Source organism: Catharus ustulatus, chromosome 20, assembly GCF_009819885.2.
Source record: "Catharus ustulatus isolate bCatUst1 chromosome 20, bCatUst1.pri.v2, whole genome shotgun sequence".
NCBI classification, from domain to species: Eukaryota; Metazoa; Chordata; class Aves; order Passeriformes; family Turdidae; genus Catharus; species Catharus ustulatus.
In genome coordinates, this window is record NC_046240.1 from 3753118 (window position 1) to 3779134 (window position 26017).

The 26017-nt window shown below is 45.6% G+C and overlaps 1 protein-coding gene across 1 annotated transcript; it reads left to right on the forward strand.

Annotated features, from left to right (window-relative positions):
- The first annotated feature begins 10760 nt into the window (after nucleotides 1-10760).
- CD7 (CD7 molecule) lies at nucleotides 10761-21392 on the forward strand. Its single transcript, XM_033077056.1, has 5 exons — nucleotides 10761-10791; nucleotides 16171-16509; nucleotides 18022-18357; nucleotides 19972-20075; nucleotides 21274-21392. Exons 1-5 carry the CDS (start codon nucleotides 10761-10763, stop codon nucleotides 21373-21375), a joined length of 912 nt encoding a protein of 303 aa, XP_032932947.1. The 3' UTR covers nucleotides 21376-21392.
- The last annotated feature ends 4625 nt before the right edge of the window (nucleotides 21393-26017 follow it).

Consider the following 26017-nt stretch of genomic DNA (forward strand, 5'->3'; position numbering starts at 1 on the left):
AACAGCTTCCTGTTGCTGTGTTTATCTAAAAGCGTGAGGGACCTTGGAAATAATAGAATAAATGTATTAACAGGATTTTCGTATTCATGTAATTACTGACATTTTTTCTCATATCCACTAACCTTCTTTTTCTTCCTCATAGCTCCTTAGCATGTTATTAGCATGATATTACCTCTTGCTAATATCTTCTTCTCCAAAAGTGCCATCCTTTGTCATGTTTGCAAATAAGGGAGAATTTATCAGAAGGGTTGCAGGAGAAATCCCTGCAGCTCTCCTCCTTTCCAAGGAGAAGCTGCCCCCCAAGCTGGAGCTGACCATGCATTTCTCCAGATCCAAGCTGACCATGCATCTTCCAGGTCCAACCTGACTAATGAACAATCCAGCCTCGCAGCTCCGGGTTAGAATGAAGCAAAGCAGAACCCAAACACGAAGCATTGAAAACTAAGGACAGTGGTCTTAAAGTAGAAGAAGTTAAACCAGTGAAACATTTCGTTCCACTTAATGTACTTCAGGCAGTTAAAAAAAAATGTTGCCAATGTTTTATATTGGTTCTGCATAAATTTTTTTTCAGAGCAGGTGGAGGAAAGCCAAAGTGTGCTTTACACTTAGGATGTTCTACAGAGATTTCTCAGCTCAACTACAATGTCCGGCTGGTTGCTCTCTCTGCAATACCTTGTTAGAGATGAGGATTTAAACTACTACAAAAATGGTTGAAAATTATCTTCTGGCTAAGTATAAGGATATCTTGAATAGAAATACCAAGTTATTGTTTGTTCATTTGACTTCAAAAGACATTTCCCATCAGATCCCCTAAATTAAAAATAGAATTCAATGAATATTTCACCTTAGACCAAGCAAAACATTCATCCACCATAATCCATCTTCCTCAGTTGATTTTCTGGTGTGTTTTGGAAGTGACAGCACATCAAGCTGTTATTTGCTGCTGCCTCTGAGGGGTGTGACCAGGGCCAGTGCCTGGAGGAGCCCGAAGGACAAGGGCATGGAGCCTGCAGCCCAGCAGGCTCAGCTGGGATTTCCCTCTCCCTGCACAAGGTCCTGGTGTCTCCTCCTGCTGTGTGCAGCCCGAGGTGGACAGGGCTGTGAGTTTGGCCCTGGCAGGGGCAGTAGCAGCTGAGCAGTGTGAGGCTCCTGTGCCTCACTCCCATGGCTGTGCCTGGGCTGGAGCAGCTCTCTGGGGTTTGCTCTGTGAGCTGTAATCTTTTAGTGTGCACAAAGAGAACAGGGACACTGGGTGCTGAGCACTGCCTTTGATTGCCCACAGGGAGAAGACTGAGGGAGGACCCTGCTGAGCCTGGCCTGGCACTGTGGATGATCTGGGAGAGCTCCAGCCCTGCTGGACCTGAGCCCCCCGGGCAGCCCCATGGACTCTCCCCAGCTCCTGCACTTGGCTTTGCTGCTCCTGGCTCTTGCTGCTCCCCGTCCCAGTGAGTCTGTGTGTGTGAGCTCGGTGCTTTTCCCTGCCCTTCCATAGCTCAGCACCTCTGAACTGTTAGGAGAAAGCTCAGCTGGGGCCGGTTAAAACCAAGACCAGAAAAGTCTAAGGGAAGAAGAGAAATGAAGGAGGTGAAGGTCGATGTGTTTGAGCTGTCACAGTCACCTCTTCTGGGAGGGGTGACTGTGTGGGTCTGTCTGGTGTCACAGGAGGTGAGTCCTGTCCCAGAGGACTGACTCTTTCCCAGGAGAGTCTGAGGGGGCACACCTGGGACACTGCACCCAGAGTGGGCAATGGGCAGCTGAGCTCTGAACTTCAGTGCTCTTGGGATGTGGCAGTGTGCTGGAGGGACACCTGGTGGGATTGGGGCAAGGAGTTTGGGAAGGAAGGAGGGCAAGAACAGATGAGTTCAGCAGGTGAAACATCTTTCAACTTACTCCCCAAGCTGCCAGCTTCCTAGTTAAAAACACAGTGGAAGCAGTGGGAGAATTCTATCATGTTTCTACCCCAAAGTTTATCCTGTGCACTAGCTCCTTTTCTGTATAAAATTTTCCCCTTGGTCGTCAATGTCTGCAAAGCCATGACTGAGCTTGTCCACCAAAACCCATCCTGTTCTCTGGTGCTTAAACTGTGGGTAGAAAATTGGTAGAAAATGTTTTTTTCTCTGTTTTCTGGTTTAGATATTGCCATGTCCACTGTTGGCCCTAATGAAAGGACAGAAGACTATTCTACAGAGGTGACAGTCTACCTCTGTAAGGACTGTAAGAACTGCACATGCAAGTCTGAGGCAAACAATTTTGGAAAGTTTGAAAAAATCCTTGACATACAAAACAAGATGTGTTCACATGGAAGAACAGAGTTGGTGACCAATAAAACACGCACTCCTGTTTGCTTTGAGAAAGCAAAGTCCTGTTTTGAAGAAATTTGTACGCTCTCGGGGCAGAAAGTTGAAGGATCAAAAGAATTGTGTAGCATCCTGAGTTCTGGAGGTATGTTATGCTGGGAGCCTGGTTATTAACTGATGAAAACATATTTCTGGGTAGGAGACTGAACTGTTCTCTATTTGGGCAGATAGCAAGGCTTATGAGTGAACAAACGGGAATGAATGGTTTCTTCTGTGAAAAACACTCATAAAATAATTCACAAAAGTTAATTCAGTTATTTCAGGTCAAACACTGCTTAAAACTACAGTAGGAGAGATTCAGATAAACACTTGTTACTCTGATTTATAAAGATACGTGGTGGTTTTTTTGTTTGTTTTGGTTTTGGTTTTTGTGCAACAGCAATTCCCATGGTGAAATTCTGTGCCATATTGCAATGTGTGAGTCCCACCTGCTTCAGCCAGAACACACCCAGACCCAGGTCCAGCCTCAAGAGCTGCTCTGTGCTGCTCCTCCATCCAATTCAATAAACACCCAGCAGCATCTTTCCAGTGTCCTCACCAAGCTGCCAAAATCAGGGATTCAAACACCTGGCAGTGCATGGAGCAAGTGGCTCCACCAGGGCAGAGCTTCACCATGGTGGCTCAGGATTCAGGGTGTGACTCAGCTGAACTCCATCCAAGTCAGTGACTTTTCTGTCTGTAGTTGGTTCTCTGAGAACAGCTTTTATCACTTCTGTTGGAGTTAGAGCATCCTTTCTAATTTTCTTGCTGACAGAAGAAAACACAGAAAAATAGTTGTCCCTTTTGTATGCCTTTATTTAGCCTACCAGCTTCACCTGTATTTAAGTTCTGTCTACCATAAACCATTTCTCTCCTGTATTTATGCTCACCACTGCAAAATATCTACATACTGTCACTACTGTGTACAACTTTGGGGACACTAAAACATCCAAAATGTTAAATCTGGGAATTGCTGTAGACAGGGATGCCTGTATCCCCTGAGAGGGGAAGGGCTGGATGTACAGGTGAAGGTAGGAGGAGTTTTCCAGATTCTCTTAGAAGAAGAATAAGCTCTGAAATGGCACAGTGGGGTGCAGGGTTGGTAGGAGATGCACTCCAGGGTCTTAGAGATTTACTCAGCTCCTGGACTTGCTTGTTCCTCTTCTTTAGTTCCTGTGGTAAAAGGCAGCTGCAAAATCTCTGAATAGATTTTTATTGCATAAAGGTAATGATAAGCTTTTTACAGATGTTTTGTTATTCTTCATTGCTTGTGAAGACATTTTACTTTCTTCAAATATTTCCATTCTTGATTCCCAGAACAACTCATCAGCTTTGGTGAGAAGGAAATCTAATGACAATGCTTGATTTGGACTGTTAGGGAATGAAACAGCTCCAACTCATAGCAATCTCCAATCCAGCACCTTTAGGCATTTACTGAAGATCTTCTACATGAACCATATTAATTATAAAAAGTTTTTTACCTTTCATCTTTCTCAGAAGATGGGCGAGGTGACCTCAGTACTGAGAAGACTATATGCTGTGAAGCAGACACAGGTACCAGGAAACCCAAATGTGCCATGAAGTGCTTACATACTCAAAAGCCTTGTCCAGATGGCACCACAACGCCAGCTGTCATTCATGGTGAAGGAATTCCAGGTTAATCTCTTCTTGTGTTTGTTTACCTTTTGCTTTGAGAGGAGTTTGTCCAGACAGCTTGATGTGAACAGAGTTTTACATGGGTGGGAGATGTCCTGTACATTCATGACTTGAATCCACACAGGCTGCAACCATCCAGTCTCAGAGACTTTGCCTTGGCAAATGGGCCCAGTCCTGGACAGAGATGTCCACAGGCTCAAGGTTCCTGTAATGATCTAGTGACAGACAGAGGGATGCTGAGGGAAGGGGGCACATGATGGATATGCAACAAGTTCTCAAGAACTGACCTTATCTGTAAGTACTGAGTAAGTCTTTTCCTCCAGATTAAGAGGACATTTGTCAACTAAAGGTGACACTTGCATATTCAAATTCCTTTCATGGTAGAAACCCCTGTCATCTTCCTTAGGTTGTGGACAAAATGATTTTTAAAAGCCAGTCAAAGTGGATTTTCTTATTTGAACACTTCATCAAGGATGGGAATCACACCACTTGTTGGTTATTTCAGATAAGATTGATGTTCAAAGGTGTCTGTTGTGGTGGAGTGAAAACAATTTGCTTTGATTGTTGATAAAGTGAGTGTTATGCCAGGTACCTTCTGTAAGATATCATTAACCAGATGCTCTGTGTTGTCTCATTCATCAGTTCCTTCTCTCTTTATCAGATGGGGCCAGTTCTTTTGTGTGGTGCTTATGAGGCAGCTCATGGCTTGGCACTCCTGCTTGCTTCACTTGGATGCTCTGTTTTCTTCTGCTCTGCAGGTAATCCAGATGTTCCCACCAGCAAAACGGACAATATTGGCATCTTGTTTGCATTCCTGTTTGTTGTGGTTTGCATAGGAGGGGGCTCCATATGTTACTGCTTCAGGCGCCGGCGGCGTGGCCAAGGTACAGTCTGACAAATTGAGTGTTGCCTGTGGGTCCCACACCTAGAAGTGGAAAAAGCATAAAGGGTTTTCCTCCTGGATCTCATCTCCAGTGTCCATGCAGTCCTTTATGATCTTCACTGGGCTGACAGCTGGAATGAACTCTCCTCCCATGGCTGCTGTGACAGTGCCCTTGCTGTGGCTTTGTTATGAAAAATAAGCACAGGAGGAATTTCCTCACTGCTTCCTCCTGAAACAAGGGGCAAGCACTGGCAGGGCCAGGAAATCACAGGGCTCAGCCTTCCCTCCATGGGATGCTGTTCCTTTGAGCAGTCCCAGAGTGCAGCATTGCTGTGCAGCTGCCCTGGCACACAGAGATGTGTCCCAGCCAGGACACTGATGGACATCCAGGCATGGGCTGCCAGGGCCTTCAGGAGAGTGGTTCCCTCTCTCAGCCCTGCCCACTGCAGTCAGCATTAATTTAGGAATGAGTGTTTCCTACTGCATTCGAGAAGGAAGTTTGTTCTGGAAACCAGTGTGCATGGAGAGAGGTGGATGGGCTCTGTGGAGACTTGTACAGACATTTCTTGAACCTGCCATGAGGCTTTCCCCTCCATCCTGTGTCCATGGGCTCCAGTGTTCTTGGCACCTTGTGTGTGCCCGAGGCTGAGACTCCTCTCAGTTACTGAGCTGGTCCATCCCCTAGAATCTGGTGCTGGTTGTTGCTTTCTGAGAGTCAAAGCATTAAATTTCCAACTCTGCATTTGCCTCAAGAGGAGTTGCACAGGTGCTTGCACAGGCACACCAAGCCAGTGTCACTGTTGTTGTTCCATCAATAGATGAATGGATGTATTGGTGTGAGGGGTAAGGAATTTACCAGCAATGCATGCCCTGAGGTCCTGCCCTGGGTGCAAGGTCCAGTGATGTCTCAGGTCTGTTCCAGAGCCCCTCAAAGGCAGAGGTTGGTGGGTCACAGCAGCAGGGCAGGGTCACAGCAGAGCCTTGAACCCACGTTCATGGCTGTGAAGCTGCTCCCTTTGTGGAGCAAGGGCTGGCCCAGTATGAGATGGGAGAGGGGAGGTGCCTGGGGGACTTCACAAATACAGGCATTTTGTTGATAGTTCTAACTGGAATCTACCAGTTTCTTTGCTGGCCTCACAGATTTTTTTTTTTTTTAAATTCTGCAGCTCATTGTCAAGACACACAGGCTCCTGAAGGAGAAAATATCCTACTGCCGGAAAGAGAACCATCTACGAGGGAGGAAACTCCTCTGACAGCAGCATCCTCCTCTCTCCCAGAATGCACAGCAACCAGCTGAACATAGACTGATTTTCCATGAGAACTTCTGCTCTTGTATTCACAAACAGTTGTGTTTTCACAAAGGTACCTTCACCACATCCACACTTTCCCCGAGCTCTGTGACTCTTGTCCAGCTCCAGGCCTTTGTGAGCAGCACCAGGAGCTCCCATCCTGTGCTGGTGCTTGGCTGCAGGCAGCAGGAACCCAGGGTGTGTGGCTGGCTCAGCAGCACAGGCTGAAACCAGCTGGATTCTCTCTCGAACTGAAAGTGTGACCTGCTCTGAAACACTTCCCAAACTCTCTGCTTGGCTTTCACTTGGCAATGCCACAGCAGCACTCAGGTGTCTGCATCTTTTAAATTCTCAGGTCCTCTCTGGATTGAGCAAAGCCTTTTGCACAGCTGGCTGGTTGGTTGAACTGGAAGAGTTTGTTTTTTTGAAGAGATATTTGGTTCTGCTCCCACCTGCAGGCTGAGGCCATGTCTGTGTGTTTGTTCCTGGGCAGGGGTGGGTGGGAGGCTGTGTCCAGCTCCCTCAGGAATGGCTTTGGGTCACAGAGGCCTTGGCCTCTCCCAGGCTGAACAGAACTCTGGTATCAATCTTCCTGACAAATTAGGCAAGGTTAGACAGTGTGCAATGAATCCAGCCTCTCAGGGATCACACTGGGTTCTTGGTATGTTTACATCATTTCCCATTTCCACTTGGTTTCAACAAACCCTCAGCTTTTGCATTGGATCAAATTTAGTATCAGACTGCTGAGTGAAAATCAGTGGTAGCACAAGGGGAAAAACAAATCCCTGAAGTACTGTCAATGTTTGCTGAATCATTTTTCTGTGGTTTAGTTCCTCATGAGCCTGTAGCTGAAACTTCCAGCAGGTAATCCCAAAGGATATAGGATGTTGTTTCCCTCTTCAACTTTGCTACAGTCAAATTGAAAAGGAAAGGTTCTTAATGTAAAAGATCCAAATAATTTTAGTACAGTAATTTCACGAATACAAGCCGCACCAATTTGACTAAGATTTTGCTCCTAAACCGGAAATGCGGTTAATAATCAGGTGCGGCTAATACAACCTCAGAAGTGCCTGCCAGAGTGCTGAGCCGAGCAGCTGCAAAGTCGGCATTTTGCGATTGTTACAAATCGCTACTCTGTTGCACCGCGGGTGGAACCTGGCTCCCTGTAGGCAGCACGGGGGGTGGGGAGAGAGGCGGGAGAGCTCTCTTTCCTCCTCTGCCACAGCCCGGGGGAGAGACGGGGGGGGGCCCGGCGCCGCCATTGCCGCGGCCCGGGGAGGAGAGGGGGGACCCAGGCCGCCCCTACCGCGGCCCGGGGAGGGGGGGGGAAGCCCGCGCCGCCATTGCTGTGGCCCGGGGAGCCGACGGGAGCCCCGCGCAGCCATTGTCGTGGCTCGGGGAGCCGACGGGAGCCCCGCGCAGCCATTGTCGTGGCTCGGGGAGCCGACGGGGTGCTTTGTCCCTGCCCGCCGCCGCCGCGGCAGGAGCGGGGAAACTCCGTCCCTGCCCGCCGCCGGCGCCACGGGCGCGGGAAAGCTCTGTCCCCGCCCGCCGCCGCTGCCGTAGGAGCAGGGGAAGCTCCGTCCCTGCCTGCCACCACGGGGCAGCGCCGACCCGGGGTGACCGAGCCCAGAGGCAGCGGCGGCCGGCCCCGAGCTGCAGCACCGGGCTGGCCCACCTGGCCCCGTCAGCGGCCCCTAGCGGGCCGAGCCTGCACAGCCTTAGCTCAGCCAGTAAACCCCACCCTCCCGCGGTTCTGTTACTGATTGCACGCGGGTCCTCGCTGCGAACGACAAAGCGGCTTATATTCGTGTGCGGCTTATCTATGGACAAAAACCGAAATATTTGCCAACACCCAGAGATGCGGCTTATAATCAGTGCGGCTTGTATTCGTGAATTTACTGTAATTAATTTTTAGAAAGATCAAAGGACCTCTGTGCTTAAATTTACCTTTTGTTTGGCAAAGGAGACCAATGCTTTTATGGGTTGGAGAAGATTTTTTTCCTCAGTTAGGGGTTTGCACTCACTCTTTTAACTTGGTTCTCAACTGATTTGATGCAAATTTTCAAGTTTAATGTAGTGAAATGTAGTCAAATATTCCTGAAGGGTTGACAATCCAGGAATTCAAAGGCTAGGTATTTACTGGGTTTGTGGTATTGATGATCTGGTTGTCAGGATTGTTTTATCATGAGGAATGTAATTATCACTCAATAAATCAAAACTGAGGTTGCATGTAGCAAGACCAGTCTATGAATGAACTGAGAAATAGAAGGAAAAAGACTTTTCCTCTTTATGTACCATCTTAACACTAATTGCAGTTTTATTTTTTTCCCCTCAACGAAACTGCTGGAAGCATTTGACAGAGTAGAGCTGTGTAAGGGGAGCGAGCATTGTTTTCTTTTGAAATTGCATTGTATTAACTTGAGACGTTCAGGTCTAATGATGTGCAGATATAATTTCCTCTCTGTAACAGCATTTGAGGCCGGAGAGCTGGACATGTTTTGAGAGGGAAAGTTATATGGCTACCTCAGTGAGATCAGTCAGAAACACGAGTCACAGACTGATCTTGATGTCTCTCAGGAACTCTCTTTCCTTCACATCTCACCACATTTCTGTGGGTGATTATACACATTGTAATGTCTGGGGACATCCCTACCAACTGTTCCCCTTTGCCCCTTTGGAGCTGTGTTGTGCTGGTGCACACCAAAGGTGTCACATCTCAGGAAAAGCAGAGAGAACTTGCTTTAAAAATCTACAGTGTTTGTCTACAGCAAGGGCATTTTTCCATTGAATATAGACAGAGAGGTGGATATTTTTAATCACAGGATCATGGAATGGTTTGTGTTGGGAGTGATCTAAAAGATCATCTTATTTTGTTTTATGGATAAAAAAATGACAAACAATACTAAGAGACCCGACTCACCAAAAGCCGTGATTTGATAACTGTTATTTAATTTGAGGTGTCATAAAAACTACAATAAAGCTTCATCTTAAACACTGGCTATGCATTGTCTGGTGGTGCATCCTCCCTTTTCCAGGCTGTGCTTTGATCTGAGAAATGCTCGTTTGGCCTCAGCCTTGATGAGCAGCCCCTGGCTCAGCTGCTCTGGAGTTTATCAGAAACCCTGTCTGCTCCCAGGCACTGCTGCTGTCCAACGAGCTCCTGGTTTCTTTAGGAGCAGCCTTGGGAATTATTTTTCTGGTCTCAATGGCACATCTCTGGGGCCAGGATGAAACACTGTTGTGACTAAAGCCCCTCTCTTGTGACCCTATAAACAGGGGTGAAAAACGAGACCCTTGGAGCTCTCCTGGACCAGTGACCTCTCTCTGAATGGGGCCTCTCTGACCTGGGATCTCTCCTGTTTGCTGCTCTTGGTGGATCCCCAAACAAGGATGGATCCTGGGCTGATCCCCCCACTGCTGCCTTGGGGAGACACAAAAGCATTCAGTGAGCATTTCCCCAGCTCTGAGGGGAATTTCTCACAGGTACCTTGCACTGACCCTTTATGTCTGTGTGCAGATGCTTTGGCATGGGAGAAATGCTGCTCTCTTTGATGTTTGAGTACCACAGTGTCTTGGGCTACAATACAGGAGGTGACCAAAAATATGTATTCTGTTGCCATGTGTTGAAATCAAGAGGGGCAATTATCCTTATCTCTGGGGGAGATATCCTTTGTTAATGGGCCATCTGTTGAAACCAGGTGGGGCAGTGTCCTTTATCTTTTCCACAACCCATCCTTCCTTCAGGGAGATATCTCCTGCTAATGGCCATTGAGTCTCACTACATGACTGATAAAATTACTGCATCCCATTGGGAGATGCTCCAGCCAGGGGGAGGAGCCAAGCCTTTCCTACCTAGACAAAAAACTGAGATTTGGAACATCAGAACAGTCTTTTTCCTCTGGATTCCAGAGGAAAAACAGACTTTTCCACATCTTCACTAGACTTTTGGAGGAAAACTGCACCCTTCTACAGGAGCACTGCTCCAATTGAACCACATCTGTCTCTGCAGGAGGATGCAGCCACCATGGAATGGGACTGCTCCCAACTCCCTGACTGACTGCCAGGATGTCAGCTTGGATTCTGACTCTGTCAGTGTTTTGGGTTTGCTTTTGTAATACTGTATTTCTATTTTAATTTTCCTAGTAAAGAACTGTTATTCCTATTCCCGTATCTTTGCTTGAGAGCCCCTTGATTTCAAAATTCTAATAATTTAGCGGGAGGGGGTTTACATTTTCCATTTCACACATAGGCTCCTGCCTTTCTTAAACAAACAACTGTCTTTCAAACCTATATACTGAGATGTCTGAGCAAGTTAGACCTCTAAGTACAGTAATTTCACGACTATAAGCTGCACTGGATTATAAGGCGCAGCTCTGGGAGTCGGCAAATTTCCAAACTTTGTCCATATATAAGGTGCATCGGACTATAAGGCGCAGGTTTTTTTTTGCAGCGAGGATCTGAGCCACGCACAACAAAGTAACAAATTAGTAATGGAATCACGTGATCGCGGGGTTTACTGGCTCGGCTTGGGGCCAGGTGGGCTTGGCCCCGCTCGGGGCTGCCGCCGGTTGCAGGCTCCTCTGCTGCGCGGCGATGCCGGGGGCCCGTGCCGCCCAGCGGTACCGTGAGGCCATACTGCCCGGCGGTGCCGGAAGGCCACGCCGCCCCGCGGTGCTGGCAGCCTGAGCTGCACCATGATTCTGGCAGCCAGAGCCGCACTGCGATGCTGGCAGCTGGAGCCGCGCCGTGATGCGGGAAGCCGGAGCCGTGCGGCGGTGCCGGGTGCCTGCGCCACTCTGTGGTGCTGGGCGCTTCTCCCGCTCGGTGGTGCCGGGTGCTTCTCCCATACCGTGGTGCCAGGAGCCTCTCCTGCCCCACTGTGCCGAGCGCCTGTGCCTCTCAGTGGTGCCGGAAGCCTCTGCCACTCGGCGGTGCCAGGAGCCTGCACTGCTCGGCGGTGCCAGGCACCTCTCCTGGCCGGCAGGGCCGGGGGCCGTTGTCGCTCAGCGGCGCCGCACCCCCTCCTGCCCCTGCTGGCTGCAGCCCCGCCGGCTTCCCCTGCGGCTCTCGTGGCTCGCACTTCCGGGTTGGCTAATTTCCCAACTTTGTCCATATATAAGGTGCACCGGACTATAAGGCGCACTTCCGGGTTCGGACCAAAATTTTAGTCGAAAGAGTGCGCCTTATAGTTGTGAAATTACTGTAGGTTTAATACAAGTGTGGTATAAGAGTTATGCCTCTGCTAAATTATTAAATTGTATGTTATAAGCTAGGTTAAATGCTTCTAAGTGTTATTCCTTTGCTAAATTGTTACATTGAAGGTATAATTTCTGTAAACTTTCAGTGGTAAGGTTTTAGGTTATATTCCTTTTTATCGTTGCCCTCACTGTCCTTTTGTCACATGCACCTAAACACACACACACATCTACACAGAGTTCTCAGTTCGTTTTTGCTTTGATTGACTGGATTTCGTTTGTTACTTGGTTTTTCCTCAGTGTGTCTTAACCATCCAGTCAGTAGTAGAGTGAACCTTGCCAAAAAACTCTGTTGGTGCTTAATATCAAATCTGGATTTTACTGATCCCCTTGCTGGTGATGTTTTAAGAGATCTCAAACACTTTGAAGAGGTGTTTCCCATTTGATCCCTCTGTTCCTCGCTGTTCATTGCCGAAGTATTTCTTGTTCAGTTTCTTTGGATATTGGGGTCATTGGAGAACTCCAAGAGTCTCATTATACATTTGTATTCTCAGTATGGACTGGACTTACATTTTCTGCAACCCTCTTCCAGAAAATCTGTATTGTAACATTCCCTAAAGTTATTAAATGCTTCTTTAAAAAAAAAAAATAAAGAAAAAGAAAAAAGAGAAATGTATTTTCTTTTATTCTCTTCCACCTTTTCTTATCTTTGCATTCCTGACATAAATCTGACACCAGCTCCAATTATCACTGTAATTCTCAGTAAGTTTGTGTTTTGAGAACTAATAGGATCCTCCTGGGAATCTACAGAGAACTAAATGTTCTGTGCAAGTGACAGCAGCCACTTTTTTTGCCAAGGCCTTTGAAGCTTGAGAAGGAGCTGAGTTGCTCAGGTCAATGGGCATGAAAGGCACTACAGGTGCAAGGGCAGCCAAAAAATGACATGTCCAGCACAGGGAGACTGAGGTCAAATTTTACAGAGTGGTTCTGTTGGGGGAGGAGATGGTTTTGAAAAGAACTTTTATTATGGACAAACCAAGAAAAGCTCTGATATTCTAATTTCAAGTGCATTTCTTATATCTAGATGAAGCATGTGAACAGTCAAGAGAATGTCTGTCAGTGTTTGGGAAGGAGACTCCAACATCTCGGTCAATGAATTGTTCACAAAATGAACATTTAATTGCTGGGCAACTCTTTTTTTCTCAGTGGCCCATTTGGCAAAGATGTGGAGCTAGTAAATAACCATTACTGTTCCCATGAAATTCTTGGATTCTTGTCTGGTGACTCCAGGGGTTCCTGCTGAGCTCCTCCCAGCTGCCAAGGGACTGCTCTTGCTCAGAGCAGCCAAAGATGCAGAGCTCTGACAGCAGCCGCACAGGCACTTCCAGTTCTGTGAGGAGATCCCTGAGATGGGTGCTGGAGTGCAGCAGAGCATGCACAGGGCTCCCTCCTTGTTCTGCAAGAGCAGGGCTTCAGCTCACAAAGAGGGAGAGCAGTGCATTGCCTTTCCCCAGTTTCTGGCTGTTCTTTGAGAGCACTGCAGTGAAGGACCAGGATCAGCAGGGGATACCCCAGAGAAAATGGGAAGCTGTGGATTCATGGGGCAAGGGCTGCTGTCTCCTGCATGGTGTGCTGTGTGCTGAGGTACCTTGGACTGGGGTTGTGTGACTCCTGTCACTGTCCCAGCCCTGGTGCCTGCTGTGGCAGGGGAGTGGCACTGGTGTTTTCTCCCTTATCTGCATGTCACAGGATATCTGGCGCCGTGTGCTCGGGGATGACATCAAGCACTGAGATTCTGTTGGCTTCTTTAGGAATTCATTGAGCTGAACACTGCCTTGTCAGGCATGTTTTCCTTCTCTAAGAGCAAGTTGATTTTGCAGGAGGAGTCCCAGGTTGTTTCAGATGGCAGGGAAGGGTGCAGTGGGTGATGGGTCAGCTCAGGGTGAGCTCAGCAGCTCCCATGGGCTGCTTTTATTGTCTGTGAATCTGCAGCAATCCAGGTTCTTGTGACTGGCACAGGTTTGTGTGGAACAGAAGCTGCCTGTGAAGTCCCTGTTAAAAAGGCTGTGCTGAGAGTCAGGGTAGAAGAGAGTGGTTTGGTGAAAGGGTGAACTGTGGGCTGGGAGAAAACATTTCTATCCACAGATCCAGGTACAGTATATGGCAGCCCAGGGCTGGGAATGCTGCTTGTGACTGTGTGCATAGAGTTACAATAGAAAAAATTGTTCTATGTGTAAAAGACAGCTGCCAAGTCAAGTCAAAGAAATACTATGGCTCTGTGAAGAAATATGGAGTTGTAGGGAAGAGGGAAAAGGAGTGGGTCAGGCACTCTCCAGATCAATCCCTGTTGTAACCTTGTGCTGCTTTTGCAGGGAGTTAAAATCTGCTTTGATAGTTTGATTTGTCTTATCCCACTCCAAGAAACCCCACCCAAGAAAGAGAGAAGAAAGCAGCAGATCTTGCCCTTGTCTGCACCCTGTGCTTACAGACCCTGAACTTCCAGCACACCCTGGGAGCCCTTGCATGGGCAGGCAGTGCCAGACTGGGGAGCAGATCCCAAACCCAGTGACTTCACATCTGTGCTGCAGTGCCTGGGGGCACAGGGTGACTGCCAGGGGCTTCCAAGCAGGCTCCTGGGAAGTTTTGGGGAGTGTGATTGGTTTTTTTCCATATTTTCCCTCCTGCAGTTACACCACACATCATCACGGACTTGCCCTGTGTCCAATGTTCTGTGCCACTGCTGACCTGCGCTCTAAATCCAGTTGTAGGTAATTGTGCACTAATTACATCTAGTTACATTAAAGAAGGGAGGAACCTGTATCCTGCTTTTCTGCCAGGATCCAAGTGACTTTCTTATCTCCTGGTCAGGGCTCTGGAAGGGGAGTTGAGTAATTTGGGATTTGGAAAGGCTGAACAGGCACTGGGAGAAGGGAAGAGGCATGAAGGCTTCCTTGGGCACAAACAATGTGTGAGGTGCTCACACTGTCTTCTCTCAGTGCTCCTGCCTTGGAACCAATCTCTTCCCTTAGAAATTGTTTCTCTTTCTACTTGTTCAGTACACATCTAGAATATAATTGGCTTTCTGGGTTGCAAGTTTAATTCTCACTTTGAGAGTATTTGCTATGGTGGAAAAGGCTTTATTGTCTTGGTAAAGATTGGAATTGTTTATTGTCCTGGCTTTGCAATGAAGTTGAGGGAGAAGGAAAAGCCTGAAAGTTTCAGGTAATGATGTTTCCTCAAATAGATCATTTTAGCAACAAGATCAAAAGGCCTTGTTAGGGTTCTACAGATTTCCTGTCAAATGCTCTTTCTCCTGCTGGTGATGTCGGCTGGGCTGGTTTGTGGTCAGCTCTGCCCTGGGGGAAGCTGGTGTTTGCTGAAGGAACTCCAGCTCCTCCTGCTTGGGAATTGTTCACGTTGTCATTGCCAAGATGCAGATTGAATCTGCTGGTTTGTGTGCAGGGCTTGTGGGTTTTCCTGAAGGAATTGAGCATCTCTCATCTCCTTTCTCCTTACAAAGCCAAGACTTTTGCATCTGCAGCCACCAATCTAAGCCTGTGGGAGTCTTGACAAACTGAACTGATTGTACCAAGCCCCTGCATTTCTAGGGAGGCCACAACTGGGGGACAACAGAAAATTTGAAGCCTTTGAAGAGCAAATTTGAGCCTCCCTTTTCTCAGTTTCTTCAGAGGGGAGGTGGGTGCTCCCCATAGACATCTTTCTAATGCTGCTCTAGGGGCTAGGGGTTGCTCAGGAAACCAGGGCTGGTTTAAGTGTGAAGAAAACCAAGACGCCCCTCCCAGAGAAATGGCTCTTCCCCCTCTATCATTGTGATACAAAGACAAAACCAAAACTCTGCTAACTTCTTTCGGTAGACAGCTCAAGGAGCTGGCAGGCAACAGTCCAACCAGGGGTTTTTGACTCTTTCCTCAGGACTTGAACCCATTGGTCAGACTGAGGGAGCAGCTAAAAAGACCTTTGAAAATGCTGTGGATGTTGTGTGTCCCAAGTGCATCCTTCTTCCTTCTGCTTCTCCCATGCTTCCCTGCACAGGATGGTACGTACAATATTGATGCTCTTACATTTCAGTATTTTCTTTCCTTTTTTCCAACCTTTTCTAAATTATGTTTGTCTTAGACATGCAATGCTCTCTATTTATTTTTCTTCCCTTGCTTCTGATGTAGCTTCTTTCAGATGTTTCCCATTTGATCCCACTATTCATTGCACATCTACTCCCCGTTCAGTTTCTTTGGATTTTGGGGTCATTGGAGAACTCCAAGGGTCTCATTATACATTTGGATACCTTTGTTTCTTAAAATAGATTAGATTTACACCTTCTGCAGCCCTCTTCCTCTGTTGAATCTGAGAATCTGTTCTAACCAGTTGCCTGATGTTATTAAATGCCACTTTACAAAGCCAAGTGTGTTTCCTTCCATTTTCTTAATTACTTTTTCTTTTTTTTTTGCTTTTAAATTCCCGATTTTAGTGAAGTTTGTATTTTGAGAAGAAATAGGATCATTCTGGGATTTTACAGAGAGAACTCAATGTTCTGTCTGAGTGACAGCAGCCACTTTTTTGCCAAGGCCGTTGAAGCTTGGGGAGGTCCTGAGCTGCTCAGGTCAATGGGCATGAACGGCACTACAGGTGCCAGAGCAGGCAAGAAATGACATGTCCAGCATAGGGAGACTGAGGTCCAGTCTGACAGAGTGGTTCTGTTGGTGGAGGAGTTGGTTTTGAAACCCACTTTGATATGAACAAACCAAGAAAAATTCTGATATTCCAATTTCAATTTCATTTCTTATTTTTAGGTGGAGGAAATGAAAAGTCAACAGACGTTATCAGTGCTTGGGAAGGAGACTCCATCAGCATAACTTGCCCAATGAATGGTTCACAAAATCAAGTGGGGATGTACTTGAGAAATATCAGACAGAATCTCAATATGATATATTTTCCCAAGGACAAATCTCAAAAAGTTGTTTGTAACTTTGAAAATCGCACCAAGTGTTCAAAGGAAGGGGAGACCCTCAGGATAACCCTGCACAGGTTACGGCAATCTGATTCCCAAATCTACCTATGCTCTGAGATTGTTAAAATCAATGGCTTTCCCAAAGAACTTTATGGGAAGACAACCATAGTGCTGGTCAAAGGTATTGCAATTCCACCTTTTATGTCATAAATTAGTAAATGCAGATCGATATTTTAAATCAAAGATTGGAAGAAGACACAATGGGAGGGCGAGTGTAACAGAACTCCTGTGTCTGCTCAGATCAAGTACAGATTTGAAGGAATGTGTGGGTTTGCTCCCTGAAACAATGAATAAAACACATGAGATAGTATGGTAGCAAAAAAAAGCCCAGATGATCTTAGAAGATTAATCTGTGACTCATTAATACCAACTCAGATTTTCACAGGAGTCATAGGTTACTGCACAGTTTGGAAACAGTGAGGTCCCACAGCTCTTTCCAAAACAACCTGTTAAACCTTTTTAAACAACTAGCAGAGGAAAGAGAGGTTTTTTTTGGTAGCAGCTGTTTTTGCAAATCTCTTTTGTTTTTACTATTTCATCTTAAATGACAAATTGGTAATAATTGGGAAGCTGGAGTTAGGCAGGATCTGCAAGCTGGGCATGAGTGGGTGAAGGGGTTTTTCTCTTGTTAGTGAGGAGTTGCTGGGTGGGCAGAAGTGCTTCTTTTGGCAGGAGATTCTGGTTGCAGGAACAATTTTTCTGTCTTTTTTTTTTTTTTTTTCTTTTTCATTAGAAGATATTTGAGTCCACACTATTCTTTGGCAATTTATTCCTCCATGTACCTGTCCTTTCAATGAGACCTTCTAACCTAGAACCTCTTTCCCAAAGCTTACATGGTTTTCTTCCTTTTCTGTCCCCAAGGCATGTGAAATCTAATTGATTGTTGATCAGCAATAGTAATTTATATCCATGAAGGATTAACATCACCACCCTGGGCTTCTCCTTTCAAACTTCTTGTCTGTGTTTTCTCAAATGAATCACATCTTGTTTATTGTATATCATCTCTCCAAATTATTTTATTTAATTGCTTTATGTCTGTTTGATTCTGATAATCTCTGAAATGGTTACAACCTTCCCTTTACAAAGATGAATTCTATCCTTGCTCCCTTTTCTATTTTAATGATCATGTTAAAAGGAACAAGTCCTGTCCTCGAGGAACTCAGTGGAATGTCTTCATTGGCTGGACAGTGAAGCGTTAATAACCACTCCATTCTCACAGACCGTTTTCAGCATTGATGGGACAATGTGTGGTTTGATCCAGACCAATCGTCCCCAGATCTCTCTATGGCTTTGTCTCTCTCGAGAAAGCAGGCAACAATGCAGGTGCCCAGGACGTGCTGATCAGGCTGTATTCCCTTAGAGGAGGTCAGAATTTAAATTATTTTAGGTAGCTGCAGACCCTTTACAAAGAGCTAAACCCGTTGGTCAGTCCTACTTTCAGATCCTGAGGCAGGAAGATATGCCAGGGTGTACTAAAATGCATCCTTCTTCTCAAAGCCTATGTAAAACGTGTTTAAAAGTTCATTTTATTTACATTTCTATGGCCTGTCTCTTCTGTCTGTTCTGTGCCCTTTCTCCTCAGTTAAAATGCACTGTGTTAAGCAGTGATAACCACTAATCTCTCTGTTTTTAGCTAATTCCAGCAGGACTGTGGAGCAGTCGCCGCTCTATGCCAACCCTGAGCGAGGCCAGTCTGTCAACATCACCTGTGTGTGCTCCTCTCAAGCTGAGAAGTTCTACTTGCTCAGGGCTCCCATGCAGCCTGACCAAGTTCTGTCTGTGTCAAAGCTGAACATGGCAGAAGTTTCTCCTGCCTTTAAGAATCGCTTGCAGTATTCAAGGGAAGGGAACAGAGCTGTGGTAACTCTAGAGAAGCTGCAGGAAGGCGACAGTGATAATTACATCTGTGCTGAGGAGGTGATGGGCTCCCCTCTGCTCTCAGCACATGGCACCATGGTGCTGGTTAAAGGTATGACCCTTCTGCTTGTTTAGTCATAAATATCTATTGTTGTGTTGTGGACAGAAAGCTTTTGGAGCTTTAGTCAGGACAGGCAAACCCAGGAAAGTTTGGAGAGTGGGCTCAGGCTCCTTTGTGCCCTGTTGAGCTTGGACACAGAAACAGACTCTGTGTTTCCACCTGCCTCCTACAACCAGAGGGAATTCAGACCTTGCCAGAGTCCTGCAGCTTAGGAAAAGAAATAAAGGTCAAAACAAGGTAACAAACACTTCACTGTGTGCAATCTGTCCATTTTAGGACATGAATAAATACTTTCAGCACCAATTCTTTGACCTCAGCGTGAGATAAACAGCTTTTAGAACCATTCCCTCTAGCAAGTCTCATGTTTAAAAATAGATCACAAAACAAGTCCTGGGGTATTTGCTTCAAACACCACAGACTACAGCAGAGATGTTCTAACCTACCCTTGTTACGCACTGAGCACTCTGTGAGCGTGTGCTGCAAAGAGGGGTTTGATCCGTGCTCCAAAGATGAGCTTTTTATTTTTCTGCAGGATGGTGCCATTTGCTAAGCTGAAGTCAGAACCAGCAAAGGAGTGCTTGATTCTGGTCTTACTGGTGCAGTTTAACCCTGTGCATTGAGCTTGGCTGAGGCCTTTGTAAAACAAGTCACAAAGGATTTTCCTGCAGTCTGCAGAGGCAGCTGTGGTGTTGTTCTGTGCCACCACGTGCAACTGGGGCAACCACTCAGTAAAGTGAGGTGGGGAAATGACAGCAGCAAAGCAGAGTGTAATTATTAATTATTGTGTTATTCATATGTGGGTTAATTGAGATTTTAGAGAGTTGAAGCCCTTGCCACCAGCATTATTCTGCTCAGTGCATTTCATACCACAGCATCTCCTGCTCCTGTCTGTACCTCTCAGCAGCCTGGCTCTTGGATAACTCAGAGCCCTCAGGGTTGCAGCAACACTGCAGGAAAACATTTTCTGCTCCCATTAGGAGTGTGTTGTCCTAGTGTTGCCTGGAAAGGCTGACCTGGAACAGAGACTAGGCAGAGCAAAAGGAATAAAATCGGTATTTTTTGAAAGGATTCACCTTGGGCAGTGCAAGAGCCTGGATGGGGCTGCACCCAAATCAAATCCAAGATGGATCCTGGTCAGGAGTCTTTACACTTTTATAAGTTTTGGTTCATCTACACATTGGGGTCAATTTTTGGGTACCAGTTGTCCTTGATTCTCTATTTAGGAAAGGATTGTTTTGTTACTACACTGTGAAGAGAATTTACTAACACCTAATATCAAGTTCCAGAGTTACACACTAAGCAGCAGAGATTCTGAAAAATAGAAAATCTAAACCCAAGGCATCACTACCAGTGGTGTGGAAGCTGCTTTTGTGGAGTGCTCCTTGCTGACCCACCTGCAGCCACCCCCAGCCTCTGGAAGAGCACAGGGAATATTAATAATATTAATATTAAGAGCACAGTGAGAATATTAATGGCATGATGAACGTGGTGCTGTAGCTGTTGATATCTGAATTTTTGGTTAACCTGCAACATTTTTTTTTCGGAATAAAAATAAAATTCTGCCTCTTCATATTTATAATAATACTTCTGTAGTTTTAAATGCAGGGGAGCAGGTGTGTGAGAAGAGCTCCTGGGATCAGTATGCCCTTGTCGGGGTGGTGGCTCTGCTGTTCTGTGCCCTGGTGTGCTGCACCTTGTACCGTGTGGATGTAAGTACACTGCCACCACAGCTCAGCTGCGCCTGGGGAGCAAACTGGCATTATTTTTAAATAGTCCTTGAGTTAAGAAAACATCTGATAAACCTAAGGAATTGTGGCTTGCCATTGCTCTCCTGTTTGCCCTTGTTTAATATCTTCCAGCTGTAAACTCTTGGCAGCTAACACAGTGTGTTATATTTCTGTAACCCTTTGTAAATGAGATGTTGTTTGTCTTTTGATAACAAACCTCAAGTGAGCTGTGTGGTTGACACAGCCATGTGTTGTGTGTGTATCCCTGAACAAAGCCCCTCACTGTTCTGCTTTGCTTGCTTTTAAAAAATTATTTTGTGAATTGGGACAGGAGCTGTACATAGCAAGCTTGTAAGAGATGGAAGAAAATGCTTGGAGTGGGACACAAGGTCAACAAAAACTCATAAAATAGCCTGAAGTCCAAAAGTAGTGCTGGGAGAAAAAAATTTGCCCCTTTCAAGAAAAAAAAATTAATATTTTTTTTGTTCACTGGAATTTCTATACATATACTGTATGTATAGAAATATATGTGTGTGTGTGTATATATATACACATAGAAATATAAATATGTATAGAAAAATATTTATAGAAATATATATATACATAGAAATAGAAATATGTATAGGAAAAGTATATGTATATGTATATCTGTGTGTGTGTATATTTATTTATTTATTTATATATACTGCAGAAAGTGCCCAGAAATTCTCTATGTTAGATCCTTGTGCTCCATAAAAATTACTGAAAATTAAGTGTATGATTCACAGGCTCCTGTCTCATCCCTCCAAATATGGATCCAACACTGCTAAAAACCAGCAGTGTAACATCATTCTGTCAAAGCCCAGTGGGACCTGGTGTCCTGTGTTACCAGTAACAGTCTAAGAATGAGCCTTATTTATTATTATTATTGTCATTAATTATTTATGTCAAAGCTACAGTTACATCCAACTCTTGAAGGAACTTTTTGTGAAATTGCATCAGACTCATAAAAGAAAGTTAAATAAATAAGCTGGTACTTTCCACTTAGTCCTCTAAGACCTCACTGGGTCGTGAGAGGAATTTTTAAAGTATGCTTCCTCTTCCAACAGATGATGTTGATGGACTCCTAAGATGGAAAATTGCTCCTTGGTCAGAGTCTCTCCAGGCTCTGTTTTGTATGGCTGTTTTCTGTATTTTGCAGGTGAAGAAATATTTCCAGAAGAAAAATCCCAATGTGGTGTATGAAGACATGTCCTACAGCTCCAGACGGAGCACACTGGTCAGAAACAACAACTATTCCTGAAATGAGCAAACTCCTGCAGCTGGGACCATGAGTGCATCGACCATTCCCTTCCAGGCAGCTCTGAGAGCTGCTTTAACCACCTGAACTGAAATTACTATCGCCAACCTTCTTCAGTGGAAAGAAAAACCTCATTTCCAAGGATGTTTCTACTTTTTTAATGGTTTTTTTTGTAATGTACAGAAAATATAGCAAGATGCAGGTGCCCTGGACATGTGCATGCAGGTCAGTGTGAAAAAGCAGCATTTGGGGGCTAAATGCAATATATGGCTCGTTTCTTTCCTAATAACCCTTTCTGGAAGGTGGGTGGATGGGGAGGTCTGGTTCTGAGCTTTGCTAAGAGCTCAGGAGGAGCACAGGAGAACAGGGGGAGTTCAGTAGTTTGCAATAGATCCACACAGGCACAGATTCCAGTTCTCTCATGGATCCTGGGGCTCTGCCCAAGAGCTCAGGCAGCTGAAACTGCTCAAGAGTTACAGCAGGGAAATCTGTTCTGAAGAGACTTCAGAAACGTGGCTGGGTGAAAAGCTGGGTCCATGTGGGCTCCCCTGCTCCAAGGTCATGACGGTCCCACAAAAACACAATCAAGTCTAGATTTTAGTTTGGTCCCACAAAAACATAATCAAGTCCAGATTTTAGTATGGTGTCACAAAAATACCATCAAGTCTAGATTTTAGTTTATTTTACTGCTCCTGTCAGAGCTCCTCTCGTGACTGATGGGGGTGTTGATGCGGCTGATGAGCAAAGTGGCTGAGTTGGGTGTCTGGGACAGCAGAGATGTTTGTGATGGGCTGGTGGTGTCTCAGCAGGATGTTTCTCCATCCCAGTGACTCCACACTGTCCCACACAAGGTGGAAAAATCTGGGGCAAAGCCAATGCATGCATTCCAGTCTGGGCATGGGTGGGGCTGGTCTAAAACCCCTTCTTATCAAAGAGATTTATCAAAACTCACATCCCGAAAGAAGAGGCTAAATTTGGTTTAGTAACAGCTTCTGGAACAGCTGCCAGTGGGGAGCTGGGCCAAGGAAGGGCTCAGTCTCCTCCAGGAGTGTTTTGGTTTTTGTTTTGGTTTGGTGTTGGGGCCACTGTGAAAAGTCAACACTCTTCCACACAGGAATGCTGAATTGCCTTGTCACAGGGCAGGATTGATGGGGTGGCCTCTGGTTGCTGAGGACAGGCTGGGGCTGGAGTTTCTCTTTATTGATGTAATTGTTTATTTTTTTGAGGGATTAGGGTCAGTTTGTCTTTGATGAGTACATAGCTGGAGCAAAGCCAGGCACAGAGGATAATTCCTCTCCAGAGCTGAGCTCTGACAAGATCCCAGCTTGCCAAAACAATCCTGTCCCTCAGGAGAGCCCATTTCCCTCCAGATATTGCTCATGAAATGCTGAGCACCAGACCTGAGGGAGAAATCCCCTCACTCTGGGGGTGGATTGTGCAGGTTCACCTTGAGAGCAAATGGGTGCTGTCTTCACATGGCCAGACCTGGATGAATTGTGTTTGTGTTGGGCTTTTGTACAGTTTCTCGATATTTTCATACATATATTAAAACTTATTTCATATATCTTGCAAATAAATAGATGTTTCCTTCAGTCATTTGTTGTGTTTTGGTTTTTTTTTAATAGTGATTCAAGGCTTTCTGAAAATTCTGTATGAACTGCTCCTAACATCATTCCACTAGACAACATAGTAACTGTTTTCCATTTTAATTACAAAATCTACAAGTGAGGTTTTCCTTTTTAAAACCAATCACTGAAGAAAATAGAAAAGAACACTTCAGACCCAGTATATTCCATGTCTCATTGCCCAAAATTTTCTTGAAATCTACTAAACTTGGTGCTGAGACCAATTCTGACTTCATCCCTGGAAAAGCCCAGCTTAGGGGTGGATGAAGAGCTGGGGAAGAACCAACAAATTAAGTACCAATCTAGGAACTGAGGTGTCCATAGTCAATCACCTTTCATCACATTTTCATTTTTTGAAAAAGGCACAGGTTTAGTCAAAAAGGAGCAAAACCCCCGAGAGCCAGCACAGAGAGGTTCACAATGAGCAAAGCCCCATTTGAGATCAGCTTTCCGTAGCAACGCTGCTGTGCAAAGATGACCACAATAGTGAAGAAAAAATGAAAACTGTGAAACAGTAGTAGAGGTGGTTTTTTTGGCTTGGTGTAAACAATTTTTTTAAAAAAGGACACACTGAGGCATTTCATGGGCTGTACATGTGCAGAGGGGCAGAGAATCAGCACCACAATTACCCCAAGCAGTGGTGAATGAACTGCTGGGGAATTCAGCTCCAGAGTGGCGGGGAATAATTGGGGATTGGGCTGCCCAAGAGGGTTGGAGTACTTTGAAGATGCAGAGTTATCTCAGAACTTCCCTGCAAAGAAGAAAACCTGAAATTTTCAACCCTAGAGTTGCAGACAGAATTGCTCTGGGTACAGTAATTTCACAATTATAAGCTGGACCTGATTATAAGCCGCATGTCCAGGTGTGAGCAACTGTCTTGGGTTACAATACAGAGTGTGATAAAAGGTATCTATTCTATCACCATCTGTTGAGGGTGGGGGCAGTGATCCTTACCTCTGTGGGAGATGTTCTGCTAATGGGCCATCCATTGAAACCAGGCAGGGCATTGTTCTTTATCTTTTCACAACCCATCCTTCCTCCAGCCAGTCATTTTCTGCTCATGGCCATTGAGTCCCACTGTGGGACTGATAAAATTACTGCATCCCACTGGGAGTTGCTCCAGCCAGGGGGAAGAGCCCAACATTTCTTACCAAGATAAAAACAGAGGGTTTGGGACACTAAGGGAGCCCCTTTCTCCGCTGGACTCCAGAGGAAAACCGGATTTCTCCACATCACCACTGGAGCTCCGGAGGGAAACTGCACCTTGTACAGGAGCACTGCTCCAACTGAGCCACATCTGTCACTGCAGGAGGATGCAGCCACCATGGAATGGGACTGCTGCCAACACCCTGCCTGATGGGTGTCAGGTTGTACTCTGACTTTGTCAGGGTTTGGGGTTTGTTCTTTGTAGTACTGTATTTCTATTTTAATTTCCCTAGTAAAGAACTGTTATTCCTAATTCCCATATCTTTGCCTGAGAGCCCCTTGATTTCAAAATTATAATAATTTGGAGGGAGGGGGTTTCCATTCTCCATTTCAAAGAGAGGCTCCTGCCTTTCTTAGCAGACACCTGTCCTCCAAACTAAAACAGCAACTTTTCGTTCTTTGTCCATATATAAGCCACACCTGATTATAAGCCGCACTTCGGGTTCGGACCAAAATTTTATTCAAAATGGTGCGGCTTATAATCGTGAAATTACTGTAATTCTGTTGCCTCTGCTTTTTTTCCTGTCTCTTGTCTCAGCCTCTGGAGAGGGAAATGATTTTCCAGGAAAGGTGAGAAGTGCAGTTCTGAGGCTGGGGTGGGACTGCAGCAGTGAGAATGGTATCAGGGTATTGGTGATGTCCCAGCCCCACCCCTGGGTAAATGACAGGAATTGCAACTGGGAGCAAAGCAGCCTCAGGTGGGAAGCAGGGCTGCAGCTCCAGAGTTTGTGGAACAGGGATGGAGCAAGCCAAGGCAGCCGAGCAAGGACAGCAGCAGAGAAAACCCAAAAGGCAAGGTACAAAGAGTGTCTGAAATGACTCAGGTCTTGATGGAGTGGCCTGGGCTGAGTTCCAGGAAGACTCATCAAGAATACTTTTGGTTATTTGCAAAACTGAAGAAATCAGCCAGCATATGTGGGTTAGTGCTGATGGCACCTATAGACTCAGGAAAATCTAGCTGGAAAAAAGCATTTTAGCCCCTTGGCTCAAGAGTGCATGACAAAGATATGCCTGAACTCAGGGGCTAAGGAGGCTGATGAGCTGAGTTGAGCCACAAAACGTTTTGCAGGAGACGGGAGAAGCAGGTTCTGCTCTTGTGACACATTTCAGGACACTGGAATGTCTCCAGTGACTCCTGCCCTGCAGTGTGTGTGTGCTCCTGGCAGCTGTGAGTGCTGCATGATCCATGTCTGAAACCCCCCCAGGAGAATGATCTGCAGCCAGTTTCTCCACCTGTCTTTTGCTGGTGGCTGCTTGTGACTCCTTTTCCATCCAATAACTCATCCTGTTAGGGAATTCAGAGGATCTGACCAAAATATGTCCAGCACTGCTGGCTCTGCTGAACACAAGTTACTCACTGCTGATTTCTCAAGGTCCCTGTGTTAGTAAAAAACCCATTTCTACTCACAGTATGCAAGCTTTTGTAAGCACCTGTTTCCCAAAGCATTTAGTTTCTTTGTTAATGCCTTGTAACCCTCAACTTGTAATATATTAGCAGTCAATTTGCAGTAAATTTGAAAACATTCAGGCTTTTTTTTTTCTGTTCACAGATTTGGTTTTCTCACAGCTTTGAGCTTTGAGGTGCTGAAAATGCTTCATTGCTGCTATTTCTTTAATCTGACATATTTGGTTAATATGCTTCTACACTGCTTGTCGTATAAATTTAACAGAATTTATGTTGTTTTGCATGGTTTTTAACACTATTTCAAATCCTTCAGGAATGGCTGATTACTGGCTTTGTGCAACATGCAAGAAACGTGCAAGAAATCTTTCCCATTTCATTTGGAGGTCTCAAGAGGATTTAACTTACTTTT

Bases quoted from the DNA above. Each gene is read 5' to 3' on its own strand.
- CD7 (XM_033077056.1), top strand. From the start codon at position 10,761: ATGCCGGGGGCCCGTGCCGCCCAGCGGTACC. The intron at 10,792-16,170 runs GTGAGGCCATAC...TCTTATTTTTAG, and splicing joins CCGTGCCGCCCAGCGGTACC to GTGGAGGAAATGAAAAGTCA. The intron at 20,076-21,273 runs GTAAGTACACTG...TGTATTTTGCAG, and splicing joins GCACCTTGTACCGTGTGGAT to GTGAAGAAATATTTCCAGAA.